Source organism: Typopeltis vanoorti, chromosome 21 (genome assembly GCF_054136105.1).
Source record: "Typopeltis vanoorti isolate ZY-2024b chromosome 21, IOZ_Tvanoo_1.0, whole genome shotgun sequence".
Taxonomy (NCBI): domain Eukaryota; kingdom Metazoa; phylum Arthropoda; class Arachnida; order Uropygi; family Thelyphonidae; genus Typopeltis; species Typopeltis vanoorti.
In genome coordinates this window covers 92,972,906-92,990,911 of record NC_143569.1, presented here as the reverse complement: position 1 = coordinate 92,990,911, position 18,006 = coordinate 92,972,906, and the positions used below count along the sequence as shown (strand labels likewise).

Here is an 18,006-nt window from a genome sequence, read left to right as displayed (position 1 = left end):
GATACTGAACGGACGAGGATGGGCTGGCAATTTGGGATTTAGCTGACCAAATTGTTTTCTTATTGGTTAAACCAAAATATAGAATGATGGTACAACATGACAAAATTTCATGCCGGCTGGGGCGTCGCCCGGTTAAACAAGGCCCCCGTTGTTTTCGCCAGGGAACCAGGGCGAACAGCGAAAAGTCAGCTACTGGAACAAATCTGAAAATAAACCCCAACTCAACATCACCAGAGTTAAAGATCGGTACTATCAACGTAAGAAGCCTGAATGGCAAAGAAATGGAGCTAGCTGAGGAATTAGATAAGTACCAGATCGACATAATAGGGGTGACTGAAACAAAAAAGACAAAAACTGGCGAGATCTTTCTGAGCAATAAATACAAAATGTTATATTCAGACAATGACAATCAAGGAAAAGAAGGAGTAGCTATAGTATTCAACACAAAATACGAGGCTAATCTTCTTGAATGGCAGTCAGTCTCAAGTAGAGTAATGTGGGCAAATATGAGAATGGGGAACTGGACAATGAGACTTATTTGTGCCTATGGTCCCACAGAAGGTTCTACTAAGGTAGAAGTGGAGGAATTTTTTGACGCTTTAGAAATAGCAACTGACACAATGTTTCTCCGTGGTGCAGGACACCAGAGTGTAAAGGATAAAATTGAATTTCAATTTTATCCAAAGCAGGATAAAATTGAATTTCATATTGAAAAGAATAACATGTAAGAAAGTTTTAAAGCGAATAAAAGTTGAGCAGCTCTCAGATGTGAGCTGTAGACTAAAATACACAAAGATTATTGAAGGAAAAATGAAAGAATTTGAGAACAGGAATCAAACCTTGGAGATTCATTGGCAAACTTTGAAGAAAACATTGATTGATTCTGCCAGAGAGGCATGTGGTGAGGTTGTTTGTAAGGATAAAAAAATCAGAACTCCCTGGTGGACACAGGAGGTTAAAGAGGCAGTGAAGGAAAAGAAGAAAGCATACCAAAAGTTCCTGTCAAATAAGTCAGCTTGTGCTCTTAGAGAATATAGAGACAAATGCAAGAATGCTAAACACTGTGTAAAACTAGCTAAACAAAAGTCATGGGAGGACTTTGGTAAGTATATAGAAAATAAATATCAAGAAGGTGGCAAAATATTCTGGAGGTTGTTGAAGAAGCTTAAGAATGGAGGCAAGAGTGCTGTAAAAGGAATTAGAGATGATAAAGGTGACATGAAAACGGGAGAAAAAGATATCCTTGAAGTATGGAGTAATTACTTTGAAAAACTGCTAAATGAAACAAGCAGTGATGACAGCACAGTGGTAAAAAACACTGACCAGGCATGCAGTCAGGAATATAAGTAGAAAAAGCCATCAAAGGCTTGAAATGTGGAAAGGCAGCAGGAGTAGATGATATTCGACCAGAAATGCTGAAGTATGGTGGTATAAAAGTCTTACAGTGGCTGCACTGCATAGTTCAGAAAGCCTGGACAGAGGGACGAATTCCTAATGATTGGAGTAGAGCTCTCATAGTACACATATATAAAAAGGGAAATAAAACTGCATATGAGAATTACAGAGGTATTTCCCTACTGAGTGTTCCTGGCAAGATCTATGCAAGTATACTTGAGAAACGGTTGAGAAGAATTGTGGAAGAAAAGCTTGGTGAAGAACAAGCTGGATTCAGGCCAAATAGAGGCTGTCAGGATCAGATCTTCACTTTACGACAAATAGTCGAGAAAGCATGGGAATATAACAAAGATCTGTATTTAAGTTTTGTCGATCTGGAAAAGGCATATGACAAGGTGCCAAGAGAGAAGCTATTCAATACGCTGCAGTTATATGGTGTCGAATGGGGCATTATATCAAGCAATACTTAGTCTTTATTTGAGTTGTAAGTCAGCAGTTAGAATTGAAGGAAGTACAGGAAGATGGTTTAATGTTAAATCTGGTGTGAGACAAGGATGTACATTATCCCCTCTGTTATTCATTATCTATATGGATCGCATTATGAAGGAAAGTGGTATTAAACATGATATCAAAATTGGAGATGTTAATGTCAGCTCTTTGCTTTATGCGGATGATGTTATACTTCTAAATAAATCCGCTACAAGTCTGCAAGATTCTCTGACTAAATTGAATAGCTCTTGTAATAGATATGGTATGAAGGTCAGCAATAAAAAGACAAAGACAATGAAAATAGGCAGAATCATTGAAAATGTCAACTGTGTTGTGAATGGAGAACCTGTGGAACAAGTAAAACATTTCAGCTATTTAGGCACGATTTTTACTGAAGATGGTAAATTAAATATAGAAATAGACAACAGAATCAGCAAAGCTGGTATGGTGGGAAGTCAATTGAATAAATTCATATGGAATAAGAGAGAAATTAGTCACAACACTAAATTAGCTGTATATACAAGACTGTGTTCAAACCAGTTTTAACTTATGGATCTGAGAGCTGGGTCAGAAGTAAAACACTTGATCAAAGACTAGAGACTTCAGATATGAGAGTCCTGAGAAAGATTAGAGGCGTGAACAGGTGGCATCAATGGCAGTATCATATTAAAAACGAGGATATTAGGAAAGAACTTGACATTGTCAGCATCCAGGAATGCGTTAGCAGAGCTAATCTCAGGTGGTATGGTCACTTAAACAGAATGGGCGAGGAAAGATTAGCAAAACAAGTGTTCTCTGCCAGGTTGGCAGGAAAACGACCGAGAGGAAGACCAAGATATAGGTGGATTGATACGGTACAAAGTGCTTTAGACGATAGAAATATAAGAGCTGATAATATTGGAGTGTTGACAAGTAACAGACTGATTTGGAGGAAAATTGTAGATAGGAAATTAATAATGATGTAATTTTTTTCATGTAGTACTATCATATCCTGTACACCCCTTGAGGGTACATGGCAGGAATTTGATGATGATGATGATGAATAATCTCATTTTTGTGACAGAATTAGAATCAAGATAAGAACTTCTGGATGCCATGTGATAAAGACAATTAAGTGGTTTCGCTTAAAAGAGGAGAGTGTGAGGAATCGTTTTAGGGAGAGTTTGTTAGAGAGGATTTTGGATGGACTGGAAAGTGTACAAGATTGGTGGGAACATAATTCAAAAGTAATCCTGAGTTGTGCAATCGAGGTGCTTGGTGAGACATCTGGAAAGATTAGAGAGCAGAAGGAGGGTTGGTTGTGGAATAATGATGTACAAGTGGCAGTGACAGCTAAGAGGAAGGCAAAGCAGAAGTGGGATGAGTCAAGAGTGGAAGAGGACAGAGAGGTGTACAAAGAGAGAAAGCAAGAAGCCAAGAGAGTTGTGGCACAGGCGAAGGCCATGGCATATCAAGATCTGTATGATCAATTAGAAACAAATGGACAGAGAAAAATTTACCAACTAGCGAAATGTAGAAATAAAGCAGCAAAGGACATCTTACATGTGAGGCAGATCAAAGATGCTGAAGGAAGAGTATTATGGAGGGATGTGGACATAAGAAACAGATGGAAAATATACTTTGAGGGACTTTTGAATGAGGAAAATGCAAGGACTCACAGAGGAGATGGGCATCCTTCTGAGGGGATGGTGCAGAACATCAGTAGAATGGAAGTGACGGAGGCCATGAAGAGGATGAGGAATCGAAAATCGATGGGCCGAGACAGAATTCCAGTGGAGGCATGGAAGGCACTGGGGGAAGAGGGAATTGACCTGCTGTGGGACCTGTTCATGAAAGTTTGCCAACAGGAAAATATACCCGAGGAATGGAGGGAGAGTACTCTTGTTCCCATCTACAAGGGTAAAGGGGATGCACAAGACTGTAAAAATTACAGAGGAATAAAGTTGATGTCCCACACAATGAAGATCCTAGAAAGGGTTCTTGATGGTAGATTGAGGAAGGAGGTGGAGATTGCAAAGGAATAATTTGGTTTCATGCCTGGTAGATCAACAACAGATGCTATCTTTGGGTTACGACAGATGATGGAAAAATATCGAGAGAAACAAAGGGAGCTACATCTGGTATTTATTGATCTGGAGAAAGCATACGATAGAGTGCCACGGCAAGAAGTCTGGAGGTGTCCTGTTTGGGACAGACAGAAAGTTTTCAAGTAACAGTTGGCTTGCATCGAGGGTCAGCATTAAGTCCTTTTCTGTTTAATATTGTGATGGAGGTGGTAACAGAGGAGGTGAGAGAAGATGTGCCTTGGACAATGTTGTATGCGGATGATATCTTGTTGTGTATAGATTCAAGAGAAGAAGCGGGAACTAAACTGGAAAGATGAAGAAAAGTACTGGAAGAGAGAGGTACGAGACTGAGCAGAAGTAAGACAGAGTATGTGTGTTGCGCAGCGGGCGGTGGCAGCCAGGAGACAGATCTGGAGCTGGAAGGAAATGTCATCAGGAAGGTGAGAGACTTTAGATACTTAGGTTCAACAGTGGAAGAAGATGGAGGAGCTGAGAAGGAAGTGGGATGCAGGATACAAGCGGGTTGGAGGAACTGGAGGGAGATGGCTGGAGTGTTATGCGATAAGAAAGTGCCGATCAATCTGAAAGGCAAAATTTATAGGACAGTAGTGAGGCCAGCTATGACATATGCTATAGAAACTGTGGCCCTGAGGAAAAATAACATCAGCAGGATGGAAGTAACAGAGATGAGAATGCTTAGGTGGATGTGCGGTGTGACCAGAAAGGATCGTCTGAGAAATGACTATGTCAGGGGAACAGTGAAAGTTACGAACTTAGGAGTGAAAATACAAGAGGCAAGGTTGAGATGGTTTGGTCATGTGATGAGGAGGGAGGACGAATATGTGGGAAGAAGGGTCATGCAGATGGATGTGCAAGGAAGGCGGAAGCGTGGGCGGCCAAAGAAGAGACGGAGGGAGCTGGTAGAAGAGGACTTGAAGATGAAGAACTTGGATGTGGTGACAGCCCAAGACAGGAAGGTATGGAGGAGACTCATTACAAACAGTGACCCCACTCAAGTGGGAGAAGCTGCAGAAGAAGAAGAAGAAGGTGTAATTTTTGAGGTAAGTATCTTGCTTCTTTGGCTAGTCTGTCTGCTCTCTCATTGCCTTCAATATTTACATGGGTTGGTATCCATTGCCGTGAACACCTGTGAGAGTCTTGTTTTTCCATTTTTTTAATGCTTCAAGTGCAGATTTTGAGTCACTGTAGATGGCTATTCCTTCTGTAATGTTTATTACTGGATTAGAGAGATAGAATTTTAGAGCTGCTTGTATGGCTGTTAATTCACAAGTGATATTTGAAGCTATTTTGTCAGCTGTGGATTTGTGTTTCCTCTCCTCCAGGTCGTTGTCGTCCGGTATTGTCCTCTAGCAAGAGGGTTGCAGCAGATGAGCAGCTCTTCTCCATTTCTCTCTGTCTGTCACCTCAGTCATTCTTAAACTAGTCCATTCCACAATGTCACTGAACCACTCTCTAGTTGGTCTTCCACGTCTTCTCTTCCCCTCAACTTTCCCTTATAATATAGTTCTTATCAGGTGTCCCGAAGAACCTCTCAGAAGATGTCCTGCAAATCTGGTCTTTCTTTGCATAATATTCTTGAACAGTGTTCTTTCCATCCCAACTCTTCTTAAAACTTCTTGATTTAATATTCTCTCTGTATAGCTAATCTTTTGCATCTTTCTATAACACCACATTTCCAATGCATTAATTCTTTCCATATCTCTCTTTCTGAGTGTCCATGACTCACTTTCATAACTTGCAATACTCCAAACTGTTGCTTTAACTATTCCAATTCTAACACCTATTTTAATATTCTTACTTATTAAAATTCTCTTCATTTCCATAAATGCCGATTTAGCTTTGCCTATTCTATTCTATTAATCCCACCTCCAGGTAGGATTAATAGAATATTAATCCTAATAAAACCCCTGCTCTTCCTTGATTGAGTGTTTTATCAGATGATCCATCAGTGTAGGCAATGACATGGTCCAGATTATTTAAGTGATGTATAGTGTCAAGTCCTTTTCTTTATTTTCATGCCGTGAATCCTTTTTTGAACACAGTTCTAGAAGATTTAAGTTAATCATTGTTTTGGTTTTTTTTTGGTGGTATAATGGGAAAGAATGGCTCTTTGCTTATTTCGATGGACAGGTGGCTCTAAGTCGATCTGTTTTCTAATTTCATGATCATATTGTAAAGTAGATCTCTTTAGTCTAGCTTTTCCTGTCCAAGCATTGAAAGTCCTGAGCGAGATGTGATCCTGTGGTTGGCTACTGATTCTGTTAGTGAATTTAACTGTGGAGAGTTTTCTTCTGTCTTCTAGTATGTGAAATCCAGACCCTTGTTGAGCATTTAAATTATTTGTAGATGAGACTGCACCTATAATAATTTTTGTTGCTCTTGATTGTACTCTGTCAAGTTTTCCTTTAGAGCTAGTAGAAGCTGGAGCCCAGATGGGTGAGGCATATTCCATAGTGGGTCATATGAATGCTGTATATGTAGTTTTGAGTGTCTTCAGTTTTGCACCCCACTTTGTTCCACAAAGCCTTTTGATGATATTAAGCTTTTTAAGAGCTTTATTAGATATATTTGTAATAATAATAATAAATATAATGTGATAAGATATATGTTAAAAATGTATATTTCACATATCTGATAATCCAAACTGAAGCACATTTTACAGCATCTCTATAAATAGCTGAATTTGCAGAAATTAAGTCTGAAAATAAGGAATCTGAATAATCTAAGACAGAATCTTAATATATTAATTTGATTTTTTTGAGAAGAAAGATGTTTGGCACCATATACATTATGTTGAAATATAGTGAGAGACTCACTGTTTTAGAATGAAACATATTCATATGTAAATTCCTTTTATTACACATAGCCTAACACATCCATATAAGGTGAGCAGATATATTCATTACAAGCTGAATGTAATATATATATCAGTGGCATCACATACCCATTTAGATTGGGTGTGCTGTTGTGCGATTTATGCAACCCATGCTACAAAATTCACGTCAATTTGACTGCATGAATGCATTTTTATTGATGTATGAAAGCTTTAAGAGTATAACTCATCAGTTCTCATCTTAATTGGTTCATTGCAATTAATTGTAAGACAACTTTGAATACTTTAATTTATCAATTAATATTATTTTAAACATGGAAAGCATAAAGGTCAAATGAACAACAGCTATGCTTCACATGTGCCGTTTATGCAAGAAGCACAAAGGGTTTACACTTTGTGGTGAGATTAGATTATCATTGACAAATACTAGAGTGAGACACATATAATTTCAATTTTGATAAGATTTTTAAATACTGCCATATAATATGCACAGAAATCAGAAAAAGTAATCCCTTTTTCTGGAAAATATTATTTTTCCAGACTGAACTGAAGAAAGGCTGAAATGACTTATTTTACTTATTTATTATACACAAGTTTCAACCTCATTCGACTATAATCCTACAATCTGAGAACGCTCTGACAGAAAATGGGACATTCAGTACTTCGTCAACACTGTTTCCCCATTGTAAATATGGGCAAAAAGTTTAAATTATTTATAGAAATTACAAATATATATTAAAAACTTGTCTATATCGGTGTCATAAACATGCTAGTTCACACTTCAGGCTTGTAAAACAGATGAAACTCGGAAAATAAAAACAGCAACTAATGACAAATGACAACGTTCAATTGGATTGCTTCACAATAACCAATCACAGCCACTAACGACTTCTGGGTGCTACTGTCTCAGCGCACACCCTGCCTCGCCTTCTATGATGTTTAAAACCACTAGAACACTAAGAATTTGACATTCTGCATGTCTGTTTAAAGGGCTCAAAAGCGTCTGTATTTGTGACTGTCCCCCTAGGCTATTAATGCAAATGTGATGCAACATTGCATTAAAAAGTGTCGCATGAAGCCAGGAAACAATTAGGAGAGTCTTTAGCAGGAATAAATGCAAAAATATAATATCGGTGATATTGCTATTTCGTGAGTGTGCACAACACACCTAAGCACACCCATGGAATTGCTGTGGGTGTGCTTAGGTGTGCTAAATTTCCATATTTAAAATTATATTAATTAATAAATTAAAGTATTCAAAGTTATCCTACACTACAATTAATAGCATTGAACCAATTAAGATGAGCAATGCACTCTATGGTCAGACTGACGTGAATTTTTTGTAGAAAAGACATTCTATGATAATACTGAAAGAGTATTATCATAGAATGCCATATCAATAGACTAATTATTTGTGAAACTAGTAAATGAATGCATTATCCATAATCAGTAATTGGAAAAAACGATCAGCTAATGGAATGTGAGGATACCACCACCACCACCACCACTGCCTCGAAACACAAAAACTGAAGCCAACAAAAGGTTTTAAAAAAGTACGATATAAAAATCTTAGCAATCTATTGTGGAAACAATTAAAAAAAAAAAGTCTACAAGGTTTCAGCTAGTAATAGCACACTACATGAGCCAAACATCAACCATCAATCAATAATGCAGACCACACTGGTATAAAAGAACACCAACTGGTGTACAGAATATTAAGTCTGTGATATGGGGCAATGAATCATGCTACATACTTTTCTGAACAGGTGAGTATAGGTGTCGTGAATGTCTGAGGTAATGCTTTATGCCCAACAGCATAATCCCAAATGTGAAGTTTGTTGGGAGAGGTGTAATGGTCTAGAGTTATTTCTCCTGGTAGGGACTAAAATTTTTAGTGAAATGGAAGGACGAAGGCCAAAAGAAATATTTCTGAATGGTGCAATACTTCCAACATTCAGAATGTTGAAAGACCAGACTAATATGCACTGTCAGACTGTTGGCACTACTGTAACATGGTTTGAGGAAAATATGTGAAAACAAAACAAAAAAAACTTCAATAGTGTATATACAGTGATAGTCTGTCTAATGGGGACGGACTGAATGCAGAGAATAGTCCAAAATACCTGACTTATAATCACAAATTAGTGAAGAGTGCCTAGAAGGTTGGAAAGCATGATCAAAGAAGCCAAAGGAAGGCAGGATCCACATTCTATTGAGGTGTGTGTGTGTGTGCAAAAAAGTTTCACTGATATATAGTGTTGTCCTAATACTTTTTTTTTTCAACATAATGTATGAGCAAACTAAAGAAAAAGTGTTTTAAAAGAACAAATTGTCAAGTGTTTTTTTTTTTTTTTTTTAACTGACTGGAACTAAAGAGGAAAAATGTTAAAAGAGGATAAAAACAAAATGTAAATTACTGACAACTTGAATCAGACCAGGTAGCAACATAATTAATCCTTCATAGTATTCACAATCAGATTGGTCCATTCTGTATAAGAAAATTATGAAAATCAAGATTTAAAACTGGGGTGCTTAAGGGTCAAAGCTGTATAACTGAGAGGAGACCTCCACATAGCCTTTCCAAGGAATGCGGAGAACCAACCAGGGCTTCTGACCTAATGTCCAATCCTCACCTTCTCGTGGTGCACCCTGTTGGGTATCTACTTTGATACTGAACGAACGAGGATGGGCTGGCAATTTGGGATTTAGCAGACCAAATTGTATTCTTATTGGTTAAACCAAAATAAAAAATGATGGTACAACATGACAAAATTTCATGCTGGCTGAGGTGTCGCCCGGTTAAACAAGGCCCCCGTTGTTTTCGTCAGGGAACCAGGGTGAACAGCGAAAAGTCAGCTACTGGAACAAATCTGAAAACAAACCCCAACTCAACATCACCAGAGTTAAAGATCAGTACTATCAACGTAAGAAGCCTGAATGGCAAAGAAATGGAGCTAGCTGAGGAATTAGATAAGTACCAGATCGACATAATAGGGGTGACTGAAACAAAAAAGACCAAAACTGGTGAGATCTTTCTGAGCAATAAATACAAAATGTTATATTCAGGCAATGACAATCAAGGAAAAGAAGGAGTAGCCATAGTATTCAACACAAAATACGACGCTAATCTTCTTGAATGGCAGTCAGTCTCAAGTAGTGTAATGTGGGCAAATATGAAAATGGGAAAATGGACAATGAGACTTATTTGTGCCTATGGTCCCACAGAAGGTTCTACTAAGGTAGAAGTGGAGGAATTTTTTGACGCTTTAGAAAAAGCAACTAACACAATGAAAAAGGAAAAGTTGGTCCTTGTTGGGGATCTAAATAGCAGAGTAGGAAATGATTGTGAGACATACAAAAATATTTTGGGAAAATTTGGAGAAAAGAGCAAAGCTAATAATAATGGCAAATATCTGTTGAATTTCTGCTCAGGACATGGACTGGTTATTACTAACACCATGTTCCAATATAAAAATGTGCACAAATTCACATGGAGAGAAGAGGCTAGGAATAAGAAAAGTCTCATTGACTATGTTATTGTTGATAGTGATGTTTTCTCCATGGTGCAGGACACCAGAGTGTACAGAGGATTTGAAATTGGAAGTGATCACTATTTAGTCTTGAGCAGAATAAAATTGAATTTCATATTGAAAAGAATAACATGTAAGAAAGTTTTAAAGCAAATAAAAGTTGAGCAGCTCTCAGATGTGAACTGTAGACTAAAATACAGAAAGATTATTGAAAAGAAATTGAAAGAGTCTGAGAACAAGAATCAAGCATTGGAGATTCAGTGGCAAACTCTAAAGAAAACATTGATTGATTCTGCCAGTGAGGCATGTGGTGAGGTTGTGTGCAATGATAAAAAAATCAGAACTCCCTGGTGGACACAGGAAGTTAAAGAGGCAGTGAAGGAAAAGAAGAAAGCATATCAAAAGTTCCTGGCAAATAAGTCAGCTTTTACTCTTACAGAATACAGAGACAAATGTAAGAAAGCTAAACAGTGTTTAAAACTAGCTAAACAAAAGTCATGGGAGGACTTTGGCAAGAATATAGAAAATAAATATCAAGAAGGTGGCAAAATATTCTGGAGGTTGTTGAAGAAGCTTAGGAATGGAGGAAAGAGTGCTGTAAAAGGAATTAGAGATGATAAAGGTGACATGAAAACGGGAGAAAAAGATATCCTTGAAGTATGGAGTAATTACTTTGAAAAACTGCTAAATGAAACAAGCAGTGATAACAGCACAGTGGTAAAAAACACTGACCAGGCATGCAGTCAGGAATACATATCCATACTTGAAGTAGAAAAAGTCAAAGGCTTGAAATGTGGAAAGGCAGCAGGAGTAGATGATATTCGACCAGAAATGCTGAAGTATGGTGGTATAAAAGTCTTACAGTGGCTGCACTGCATAGTTCAGAAAGCCTGGACAAAGGGACGCATTCCCGATGATTGGAGTAGAGCTCTCATAGTACCCATATATAAAAAGGGAAATAAAACTGCATGTGAGAATTACAGAGGTATTTCCCTACTGAGTATTCCTGGCAAGATCTATGCAAGTATACTTGAGAAACGGTTGAGAAGAATTGTGGAAGAAAAGCTTGGTGAAGAACAAGCTGGATTCAGGCCATATAGAGGCTGTCAGGATCAGATCTTCACTTTACGACAAATAGTCGAGAAAGCATGGGAATATAACAAAGATCTGTATTTAAGTTTTGTCAATTTGGAAAAGGCATATGACAAGGTGCCAAGAGAGAAGCTATTCAATACGCTGCAGTTATATGGTGTCGAATGGGGCATTATATCAAGCAATACTTAGTCTTTATTTGAGTTGTAAGTCAGCAGTTAGAATTGAAGGAAGTACAGGAAGATGGTTTAATGTTAAATCTGGTGTGAGACAAGGATGTACATTATCCCCTCTGTTATTCATTAACAATATGGATCACATTATGAAGGAAAGTGGTATTAAACCTGATATCAAAATTGGAGATGTTAATGTCAGCTCTTTGCTTTATGCGGATGATGTTATACTTCTAAATAAATCCGCTACAAGTCTGCAAGATTCTCTGACTAAATTCAATTGCTGTTGTAATAGATATGGTATGAAGGTCAGCAATAAAAAGACAAAGACAATGAAAATAGGCAGAATCATTGAAAATGTCAACTGTGTTGTGAATGGAGAACCTGTGGAACAAGTAAAACATTTCAGCTACTTAGGCACGATTTTTACTGAAGATGGGAAATTAAATATAGAAATAGACAACAGATGACATAGACAAGAAATAGACAATCAGCAAAGCTGGTATGGTGGGAAGTCAATTGAATAAATTCATATGGAATAAGAGAGAAATTAGTCGGAACACTAAATTAGCTGTATACAAGACAGTGTTCAAACCAGTTTTAACTTATGGATCTGAGAGCTGGGTCAGAAGTAAAACACTTGACCAAAGACTAGAGACCGCAGATATGAGAGTCCTGAGAAAGATTATAGGCGTGAACAGATGGCATCAATGGCAATATCATATTAAAAATTAGGATATTAGGAAAGAACTTGACATTGTCAGCATCCAGGAATGCGTTAACAGAGCTAATCTCAGGTGGTATGGTCACTTAAATAGAATGGGAGAGGAAAGATTAGCAAAACAAGTGTTCTCTGCCAGGTTGGCAGGAAAACGACCCAGAGGAAGACCAAGATATAGGTGGATTGATACGGTACAAAGTGCCTTAGACGATAGAAATATAAGATCTGATAATGTTTTAGTCTTGACAAGTAACAGACTGATTTGGAGGAAAATTGTAGATAGGAAGTTAGTAATGATGTAATTTTTTCATGTAGTACTGTCATATCCTGTACACCCCTTGAGAGTACATGGCAGGAATTTGATGATGATGATGAGATTTAAAACATTTATGGAAAAAGAATAAAAGAAAAACTTCTAAATGATGGTGAAAAACAATGCAGAATGATATAAAAGAATATCAACAAGTACTGCAGTAGTGCAAAACAAACTAGAAAATGCGAAAAATTATCAACTATTACAAAAAGTCGCATTTAAATTGAAGCTACTGAAGTTTATATCCCATTCCTTGTCAGTTGGAAGAAGAGATCCAAACTTGTCAGACTCCATAAGATAGTAGAATTCATTAAACATAATGCTCACTTATCACAGAAATGAACTTTTTGTCCAATATTCTGATATCTCAAATTTACTCCAAATTAACCAAGTTACAAAAACAGAGATTGCAAAGTGTTGCCTAACATTTTTGTTAATCCAGTTAAGTCTTATGATTATTGCAGTGCTAACATATTTTTGACAGAACTGTAATACATTGCTCTTTATACTTGCTGCTTTAAATATGTTCTGTTACACATAGTCACCATAATCTAAACTGCCTTTTCATTTGAGATTTCTTCTATGCTTTTATTGCTATTTTGGACTGTACACAATTCCCATTTTATCAAAAAACTATCTATAATACACAGTGATTCTCGCAGAACTACTTTATTTTTAATCGACAATGTCAGAAATTGTCACAGTAACTGTAATATCTTCTGGTATTACAAAGACTAAAGTTTGACAATACAGCTTAAAGTTAGAAGATGATAGGTGCATTTTTTTTTTTTTTTGCATGCAGTAAGAGTTCAAAGACATTAAATCTCTGTTTCCAATAAACAACATAATTAACAACTACATGGCTATCAAAGAGATCCAAATATAAACATCTAATTCTTAGTGAATGAAATGTTTGTCATAAAGAAATTCTTTATGTAGGTGAATAATTACAGAAATGCAAACGCCTATAATGCAATTATCTGAATGTACATTAAAACAATACACATGAAAATATTTGTTTAACAGCACCTTTTCTATGCATATTTACTCTAACAGACTGCAAGGAATGACATTCTGCCTTATAATTACATCACATCATATCATATTGAATTAACCTTTGATTGTAATAAAACTCGAAAAGTTTTGTATCTGCATGTGCAGGAATAAACAACCCATGAATGAATACAATGCTTCAAAAACAGCTGAATGATGTTACATTCAGCCTAATGTTAAAGACCATTCAGTTAATGAATGATATGTTGAAAATTACAAGTTTAAAATAAACCTTTGAAAAGGGTGCAACATTTTAGAGAAAAAAATCCAGAAAATAAAGGTATTACTAAATGCTAACATGGATGCAGTTCATATTAAACTTAAAAACTAAGCATATTTCTAAATAAATTTACTGAAAAGTATTCAAAAACTGTATACTTTTCAGTTTGTTGTCTTGAACAAATCCACTTAACAAAAATAAAATCATTACCTTCACACTGTAGGCCTTGCCTAAAGAGACCATAAAGCATGGACCCACAATGGTCACAGAATGTTGGCCGTTTGTAATTGTGCATGGTAAAGCGATGAGGAATATTGATGTTAAACCGACTACCTGCTATCAACTAGAGAAAAATAACAGTATTATAAGTAATATAATAGATTAAAAAAATGGTTTACATTACACACTAAAAGTTATCAATTTCCTGATATGTACCCTTAAGGAACATACAAACTACTATGACAGTAGAGCAATCCCTTGATTAGTGCACCTCATGTATTCTTTAAAACAGGTGCATTAATTGAATATAATAACCTGTGGGAAAAAGTATAATTCGTTCCTCAAATTTCTTTATTGAAACTTAATTTTTTTACAAAAGAATTAAGATATGTCTCAGTGCCTAGTTAAAGGAAAACCATGAAGCTGAAAGACAATAAAACATATTCAAAATATAAATTTTATTATTCTACTTCTTAACAAAGAATTGAGCTAACGTAGTTTGGCGGGCATTTTGTTTCATGCAACCGATGGTATGACCCTATTGCCTCTTCTACTCACCTGCAATTTTACTGCTTCTCTCTTCAGAGTCAGCCTCTAAGCATCGCTGCTTAAAAACTTCGATTATACGAAAAATATTTTCAAATTGTTTCTGTGAAATCTCTTTTGACTGGCCATCAGTGATTAAATTTTCTTCATATTCTTCGGGATCTTCCTGCTGTGCATCTAAATTTAGCAGGTTGGAATCACTCAATTCTTCAGAATGAGATTTAATTAACTCTTGGACATTATCATTGAAGGGGGAAAAAGAAATGAAGGACGTACGAATTGGTCGTCAACACGCGAAATCACGTGCTTTATAGATAAAACATCCCAACTGTTATACAAGCAAAATAGTTACCACTTTAAAAACTATAATGATCATAAAAGAGAAGTTAATTTTCTGACGTGTAATAATAAATAATTCATCCCAGAAGACGGATGGATTACCCTGTTATCGGAATGGATTCTCCTTTTTGTGATATACGCAGAAGTGTCGAATCTGTGGCATACTATAGCAGACGACATAAATTTTGGCAATAAAAATTTGGAACATAGTATACATAGTGTACATGGAAGTAGTGTAGTATGCCATTAAAAATAACTCTGTAAAATGTTTTAAATCGGTAACTAAATTATTTCATTCTGGCGAGTGATTTTTTAAAATAGCCATAAAAATGCATAGATAGAAAATTTTTAAAATCTATAACATTTATTTTTAAGATGTATATAGGTGCACCAATCAAATTTGGGTATCGAAAAATAATGACGCACTAATCGAGGGATTACTGTACTACATGATTAAGTTTACATTATTATTAATCTCCTATCAACAATTTTCTTCCAAATTAGTCCACTACTTGTCAGCACTTCAGTATTGTATCTCTAACTGGTTCAATCCACCTATATATTGCTCTTCCTCTGCATCCTTTTTTTTTTTTTTTTTTTTGCCCATCTTGGCAAATACCTGTTTTGCTAACTTTTCTTCCTGTTTAAGTGACACCATATCACCTTAGATTAACTCTGCTCACACATTCTTGAATGCCGACAATGTTAAGTTCCTTTCTAATATGATTTTGCTATTGATGCCATCTGTTCACTCTGAATGTTCATCAAAACCTCAAAAAAAAATGTAAATATACTCAAAAATGATGAAATTAAAAAAAAAAAAAAAATTCAAATCCTATTTAGCCAGTTTCCCCAAAATGGCTACTCAAAAATGTTACTAAAGAAACTTTTATCTTCCAATGAACCATCCTATGATAACCTGAAAATTAACTATAAAGCCAGTCTCCTTATCATTGGCAACATATCAAGAAAAGTAGCCCAATTATTAAAATCAGTTATCAGAACAGGTTCAAACCAGTTAACACCTTAAAATGTCCCTTACATTTCCCTAAAGACAACATTCCATTCTACAAACATCGTGGGGTATACAAGATTCCTTGTTCTTGGAGAAAGGTGTACGTAGTTCAAACTGGGAGAAGTTTCGAAATCCGTAAAAGAAGAACATGTGATGTTGAAAACAAGAGGGGGGGGGGAGCAGGCTTGCAGCATGCATTCTCACAACAGAATGTCACACAATAAATTGGCAAGCTTCCTCCATGGCTTACTTGAAGGAGAATAATTTCAGATTATTCAAGGAGTCTTCTGAGGCATCATTCACTCTCACAACACTAAATAGAAATCAGGACTTGTACTTTAATGACATCTGAAAATCATTAATTAGTATATGTAACATTCACAACTTCTCCTATTATTGTTATTATTATATGACACCTCCAGGAAGTCCAAAGACTCATCGAGGGAAGGCACCTACTCCAGAACTCTCCATCTCCACCAACTACAACGAACCGTAACTACTTTCATCATCTACACCAATGCCATCTACTGCTGACAACCACCATTAGTATTTTCACAGACAATCACAAACTTCCAAGCCCACGGCAGGATTCAAACCCACAGCCAAAAGGATGCAGGTTCGATACAATAACCACTTAGCCAAGGCCAGCAATCTCCTATGCCAGCAATCACATACAGAGTTTATACAACAATGTATAGACTGCATATGATGTGCCTAATGGCACACATGATTAAATTATCAATCCAGTATTTTTCAATTTATAGAAAAAACTATCAGGAAATGTTTGAGTTTTGTGTTAAATATTTTCCTGAAAATGTTTTCAGCCATATAGACAGTAAAACATTGTTTTAATGAATAAAAAAGTATCAGTCAATGGTTAATTATAAAAGTTGATATAAATCTACTCATAGTGAATTAGCTAAAAATTGAATTTTTTTTTTTAGCATTTAAGAAACTAATGACATTAAGCAAATAAACCTAAGTTAAACAAAAATATCACTTGAAAACAAAGATTTTGTAACTAAGGTATAAAAAGTGGATTCTATGAATTTTAACATGTAGCATTTAAAAACAGAACCCCCCCCCACACACACACACCTGCCCATTATGACAGGATTCTTTGTTAAGAATGTCGAAACAAAAACACAGGCTAAGCCATTGTTAAATGTAGAGTGGAATTTTATTTTATTCAATATAGACATCCAAAATTCAAATATTTGAATGCATCACTATATTTATAATAAAGTAAGAAAATATATTATTATATAATCGTCAATCAAATTCCAGATATGTATCCTCAAGGAGTATATACACTCCTTGAGGGTAATCTGCTATCAATAAACTTGCTTCAGATGGTATCATGTAGCACTCCAATACTGTCATATATCTTATATTTTTCTCCTAGGGCACTTCTAGGTCTCTTTTCTGCCACCCTGGCATCAAAACACTTCTTTTGTAAAACTTTCCTCTCCCATTCAGTTTAAGTACCCATACCACACTGCATTAGCTCTGCTTGCACACTCCTAAATGATAACAATGTCAAGTTCCATTCTAATATCTTCATTTCTAATGATTTCACCTCTGATGCCATCCATTCACTTTCCTAAATTTCTCACAATTAATCAAATGTTCAGTCTTTAACCATTTAACAAATGATCAAATGCTTTATTTCTAATTCAACTCTCAGATCTCAAGTTAGTTTGTTTGAACACTGTCTTATATACTGCTAGTTTAAAGTTTTGGTTAATTTATCTTATTCCATATAAATTTATTCAGTTGGTTACCCAGCCCTCCTCATTCTACTGTTTATTTCCATATCTAAATTGCCATCTTCATTAAAAACTGGGTGAAAGAATATTTTAGAATTGAAGAATATAGTTGAAGTTTTCCACATTCCTACCTATTTTTGCAGTTTTGCCTTAATATATTGGGTTGGGAAATACGTTCATTCAGTTTTTCAGAGTGGAATGAAAGACATTTT

At 35.9% G+C, this 18,006-nt stretch overlaps 1 protein-coding gene across 2 annotated transcripts in view; it reads right to left on the bottom strand.

Moving 5' to 3' along the window:
• The window catches only part of Pkc98E (Protein kinase C), a 343,235-nt gene that overhangs the window by 156,143 nt on the left and 169,086 nt on the right, over positions 1–18,006 (bottom strand). For both annotated transcript variants that reach the window (XM_090411701.1, XM_090411702.1), the window contains exon 6: positions 14,117–14,249. In XM_090411701.1, coding sequence (XP_090267827.1) covers positions 14,117–14,249 — 133 coding nt within the window. The remainder of the gene's footprint in view (positions 1–14,116; positions 14,250–18,006) is intronic.